Source organism: Amblyomma americanum, chromosome 1 (genome assembly GCF_052857255.1).
Source record: "Amblyomma americanum isolate KBUSLIRL-KWMA chromosome 1, ASM5285725v1, whole genome shotgun sequence".
Classification (NCBI taxonomy): domain Eukaryota; kingdom Metazoa; phylum Arthropoda; class Arachnida; order Ixodida; family Ixodidae; genus Amblyomma; species Amblyomma americanum.
The window spans coordinates 15,882,592-15,888,591 of record NC_135497.1 but is presented as its reverse complement, the minus strand read 5'-3'; the positions used below and the strand labels follow the sequence as shown (position 1 = coordinate 15,888,591).

At 51.9% G+C, this 6,000-nt stretch overlaps 1 protein-coding gene across 2 annotated transcripts in view; it reads right to left on the bottom strand.

The window, feature by feature from the left end:
- Positions 1-210: 210 nt before the first annotated feature.
- The window catches only part of LOC144130798 (neuropeptide F receptor-like), a 239,160-nt gene continuing 233,370 nt past the window's right edge, over positions 211-6,000 (bottom strand). For both annotated transcript variants that reach the window (XM_077664430.1, XM_077664431.1), the window contains exon 3: positions 211-2,199. In XM_077664430.1, the coding sequence (XP_077520556.1) occupies positions 1,000-2,199 (1,200 nt within the window). In that variant the 3' untranslated portion in view covers positions 211-999. The remainder of the gene's footprint in view (positions 2,200-6,000) is intronic.

Below are 6,000 nucleotides of genomic sequence, written 5' to 3'. Positions count from 1 at the left end.
AACTTCAGTGTTTAAAATAAACTACTCTGCACGATTACATAATTTCCGTTTTGTAAACACTGTAACAACCCTCCACTCTTTTTGAACCTTATCATGGCTCTTCGGAAGGCAAACCATGCTGTTAAAGGTAATTTTTTAAAAATACAGTGCACGCACAGAAGAGACTTGTAATCTTTGAAATCAAGGTTTGAAATACGCTAGCAGTAGGATTAGAACTTCAAAAACTTCATAAATTGTCCTCTATATTTATTTTTTCGCCCAGTAAATTTAGGCAGCAATGAAGCACGCTAATCACTGCAAGTAACACGCTGCAGTATATATGGCTTTTACTTATTTCTTTGTTTACATCTTTTACATAGCATTGTAATACCGCCAAAAATAATTCCAAGTTGTCAGCTACCTCCACTGCGCGTTAGTTTGCAGATTGAACCTGCCTCTTGCTCGGAAAGGCTCCCGGCAACAATTGCTGTGAGGGCAATGTAATTTATTACATGAACGTAACAACTGGCGTCTGCGTTGTGGGCCACGCCTTTCTTTCCGTTGCACAGAGTTCGAAGCAATCCAGTTACCACGAATGAAAAGAAACAAAGGGCCGACAGGTACAACGAAAAGCATCCTCGTCGCATTGCAGTTATCACCACAGAGACCAAAACAAAGATCTCGCCTTATGGCTGCCCTAAAACGACAGCCTCCTAGAAGTAAGGTGTGGGGCTTGAAGCAGGTTACTCTTTTACCTCTTCATTGCCATCGAATATGAGCTTCACCTTAACACACGAGTTGCACTCTTTTAGAAGAACTAAACGAAGGTGATGCTATGCCTGCGCCAAGTTTCATGGACAGCGCACTTCGGCCGACTTCCAGGTGGTTCCATAGTAGTTTCACGTCGCACACAAACAGCAACCCACACAGCTGGCATTGTGAGCGCTACCGACGCAATGAATGCGGCGCTGCTTTCGCTAACCGGCGCTGCAGTCAGAAGGCATAGCCCGAAGCATTGGGCTAAGCGATCTCTGCATTCGCCTCGGAAGCTTCGATATGGACCCTCAGGGAGGGCTGAGCGTCTCGGCAGGTGTCCTCGGTGCGAGGCTGGCGGCGGAAGAGCACCAGCGCCTGGCCCGTGAGCGGCCGGCTCTCGGAAGGTGGCGCGGTGGCCGAAGCTCGGCGTGCGCGCAGCCGTGGGCAGCACAAGAACAGGATGCGCCGGAACTCGCGACGGAAGTTGTCGTTGAGCCAGCCGTAGAGCAGCGGGTTAGAGCAGGCCGAGCTCATGCCGACCATGTGGCAGCAGGCAAAGTAGACGCGGTAGAGACGGGAGTCCTCCGTCAGGCTAGGTGTCGAGTCGGCCACCAGGTTGAGGATGTGCAGCGGCAGCCAGCTGGCGGCGAAGATGGCCGCGATAGCCACCAGCAGCACGTTGGTTCGGTGCATGCGGCGCTTGTCGTGCTGCTGGCGTGGCGCGCTCTGGTTCAGGGGCCCCGCCTTGGCGTCAAGGCGCACGCGCAGCCGGCGGCAGATGCTCGCGTAGGCCACGGTAACCGTGGTGATGGGCATCAAGTACTGGAATACGATGGAGAAGATGGAGTAGTAGAAGCGGCCTTCTTCGATGGGCCAGTGCTCGACGCAGTACTCGAGGTGCACGTACGTTCCCCGCTCGGGGTCCGGCAAGTCTATGGGGTCGAGAACGCGGAACACAAACATGGGCACCGATAACAGCAGTGCCAGCAGCCAGATTAGCGGCATGCCAACCAGAGCCGAGAAGCACCAGTGCTGTTTTGTCGGGTACACGATCACCAGGTAGCGGTCTATGGCGATGGCCGTGATACTGAGCGTAGAGACGAAGACACTCGTTGCCTGCAGGCCGGCCACCAGCTTGCACGTGGTGCCCCCCAGGGGCCAGAACTTGAGCGCGATCTCCACGAGCGAAAAGGGCATGGTGAAGAGGCACAGCAGCAGGTCAGCAGCGGCCAGGTTTACGATAAGCAAGTTGCGAGCTGTGCGCATCTTGGGCCGCCGTGCCACGGCCAGGCAGACGAGCCCGTTCCCGATGGCGCCGGTGAGGATCAGCAGCGTGTAGGCCGCCAGCAGCGCGGCCAGCGTGTCTCCGTCGATGGCGCGCCGGTCCAGGAATGACAGCAGCCGGCTCTCCAGCTGGTCCAGGTCATGGCTCATGTTAGTGCTCCTGTTCTTCGACAGCAGGGCCTGCGGCGGAAGACAAAGTGCTATAGAGTTCACGGCGGCAAGAGGTAAATGCTCGTAAAGGAAAGCATACATACCCACTTGGCACTGCACAGGCGATTGACGAAAGTAAACATGATTTTGCTTACAAGCTATGGACACTAACAGCGATCACTTGGAAAACCTTTACGAACAGCCGAGATTGACAGTAAGCTCAGGCTTACACCTACAAGCCTCTTGGCGGCTGGCAGAATGGCAGTAAAAATGCGTTCGTTTTTCTTCATCTAAATGTCTGCGCCTCTCCGATCCCTTGCAGGAAAGACAGGGACTCGGTTTTCGTTCGTTGGGTGTATGCTTTTTATATACAGCTGGTAATGTACAGCAACAACAGTATTGAACCTCTCTGGACCCCCGTGAACCCACTTCGCGGCTACTCGTGGACACGTCCGCGTGCCTGGCTCCAGGTGAGATTAGACACGCTGTCCGGCACGTCTCACGCCCCGTCTCCGCAAGTAAAATCAAAATACGTGAAAAGAAATCTGTTCCATGATCCGACTGTGACCTGAGGTTCGAGCGCCGTACCTTACAATGACCATCATGTCTATTACAGCGCGTTGTTTTGACTCGTTAGAGGGTCTTTTATCAAGCAGGCTGAAAGGTTCTAAGGCCATTCGGTTCGCTTTGGAGAAATTCACTTTGAAAGCTTGCTTCTAACAGCAAGCCGTCAGAATCAAGCAATAATATTTCGAACGTCCTTGAACAGTCCGGCAGCTATTCTAGCTGGTAGCTTTTTCTTTTCGCTTTGCTTATAATAATTTCAGTACTTTAGCTTGGCTGGCATCTGCAATTTTAATTTACTTGGCGCCACTACTTTTGCCAATAGAGCCGCGATCATTTGGGCACAATACCAAAATAATCGTGCAGCCTCAACTACTGCACTTGTTTAATGAGTTAGGATTAGAACCCGGATTAGCGCAAAACGTGTCCAGCGTTGACGGTGTTTTGCGAAGCCCCAGGGGAAGGACGAAAAGTGGAGAAGAAAAAAGCGTGAGATGAAGATTATAGAGCGAATGAGGGCGAATTGGTGGGAGCCGAGAGGGAAAACGCGGTCGAGGGGTGTGGAGAGAGGGACGAGAGAGTACGGCATGGCGCACTGTGACTGCTGGATTGGATCGGGTGAGGCACTGTTTCACACGTGGTTGATGGACCACCGGCCAGCCTCAATGGGGAACACTAATGGTGTCGAATAGTGTTCCGCGTGAATTGCATTTACTTCTAACTCGTTCATGACGGCTGTTATCTGCTTCTTTTTGAAATCTCAGTTAATTTTAGAAGCCACGATCGGTACAGTTCACTTCCCTCAAATGGCGGTTGCGATGATTTTTTTTTACCGTAATCAATTATGTATGATTAAGTTTTAAAAATCAAACATTTTTCCTTATTTACTTTCTTTTTCAGAATACTCGAAGAGTATTTTAAATTTCGGAAAACTTAAATCGAATCTCCCGCGCGCGTTCCAGATGGCTGCTTTTCGTGACACGAGTGATGACGCTGCTCTTGCCAAGCAAGCCGCATGATAGCGCTGAACGAAGAGTGAGTCTAAAGTAACTGGAACTCCTAAAGCACCCCAATTCAGCGGGCAGCGCGCTGGCAACATTGGGCTGCTGTTGCCAGAAATGGTCCAGCGCGGCGAGCGCGTCGCCTGCTAGGTGAAGGAAGTCTCCCTTGAGGCCGCCTTGTTCATCGTTTTTGCGCAAAAATAACCAATGAAAGTATTCATGATTGAGGGCTCAAATGAGATGAGGGTTTACGAAAGCCTTGATAGCGTCTTACGGCAGCTGCGCAGTCTCTCGTTTTCTTGAGTTCCCGATTGTGCGGTGGCAACGCAAAGAGGCAGGCTTGTTCTAACGCTTTCCTGAAAGGCTCTCAAATGAATGTTTTCGGAACCCGCGGAAAACTTTAAAGTGGGCAGGCTGCGTACATACGAGCGGGATATAGCAAAACGTTTAGTAAATAGGTTCACTCGGAAGTGCGGTGCATGTAAAACGTTCCTTTTGCGTTTGCTGTTTCCCGCCGCATGTTCTTCCCTCCGCGTCGCCAGTCGCCGGCCAGAGGCTTGTGGGAGGTAGTAGGGCGACCCAAAGGTCGACGCGCGGGCCAACTGCGCGGCCAGAATGCCCCCCCCCCCCCCCCCCCCCCCCCCCCGATAAGATCCTTTCGCGACTGCTTAGGAGAAGGTGAGGGATGTAGCCTGACGGCAAAATAAACACAAAACGTGGTGAGCGTTGTAGCCGTATTTCGATGGAGACGAAATATAAAAGCGCAGGTGTGCAGTGCGATGTCAGTACGCGCTAAATATCCCCACGTGGTCGAAATTCACCCAAAGCCCTCCACTACGGCTTCCCTCATAGCTAACGTGTTGGTTCGGGACGTTCCGGAACTTATTTTTTATTTAGGCCTCATGAGCCAATATCGATGATCTGATGAGAAAAAGAAAAGCTTCTAAAGCAACGTCCCCGAAAACATGTAGCTGTCATACACACACGCGCGCGAACACGCACACGTACACGCATACAGACACACACCTCCGCGCACGCAGAAAAAATCGACAGAACCAAAGAATGCAGACCGCGATAGGGATGTCAAACTGGTAGAATGTGGATAAACAAATAACTGGCCTAGGTTACAAGTGATAAGTTTGCACGATACTTACCTCGCACAGCCGGGTGTCCTTTGTTGGGATAAATTTGTCGCGCCCGAATGCGACGCAGCCATACAGCCCTTCGTCTGCTGTCAGACTTCCCGCTGGGGATCACAAATAGGGCGTTTCCGCATTCTCTTCGATTGCTGCATCCGAAGGAGCAACATGCAGGCATTCCTTGCAAACGCAGAGCTGCCCCTTTGTGCCTGTTATGTGCACACAGCGCGATACGGAACGAGCTGCTTCGTAAAACGCGCCAGCCAACCACCTCGGAAGCACTGCACCCCGTCCGCTCCTAGAGCGAGTGGACCATCCATGGTTGCGTCTAATCATGGCCAATAGTCGGCGCGGGAGGCAATGAAAAAACAACTGCGGTACTTTCAGTCCCAACAAGGAAAGGGGTGTTTGAGCTTGGCTTTGAAATGCTCGCACTATGTAGAGTACAGGCCACCGAGCGTCCATGCCGTGTACGAGACCTCAGAAGCGAGCGGGAAATTTACAATACATTTTTAAAAACTCCCGCTTTCGCACCTCGCGGCGACACGCGGTGCCGGGCTTTCGCACGAAAACCTGGCAGACGACTTCACGTCTTGCAAATGACGTCAGCACCGGGGGGTTATCATTGGTTCACAGCGCCAAACTCCTTCCGACGTCACGCGCTACCGCGGCCACTCCGCGCGCGCCGCAGCCGGCGGAGGTAGGGGAGGGGCCGAGGAGCGTCGCCGTTTTGGCGTGCGAGAGGAGAGGGAAAGGCGCGAAGACGCGGAAATTCAAATTTTGTCTGCATATAACTCAGCTTCCACAAAACGCATTAAAATAATTCTTGCTGGAAATTAATTATGAACCATCGGTCATTTAACACCCCAGACATATAGCACCTTTATTGAGAACCCCTTTCTGGGTCCCTTTAAGTGAACCTGCTAAGGAACAGCCCGTGCAAACGCGAAGCTAACGTACGCGCTTCTTTCTCCATGCCGTCCAACCGTACGAGTTACGACTGCGGATATAACTTGAGTATAAATGGCTCGCACTTTATCGACGACCTACGAGAAAGGTCTTATGAGGGCGATGCTTGACGAGCACAGCACGCCGAATTTCGATATTACTGCAAAGGCTCTCTTCAC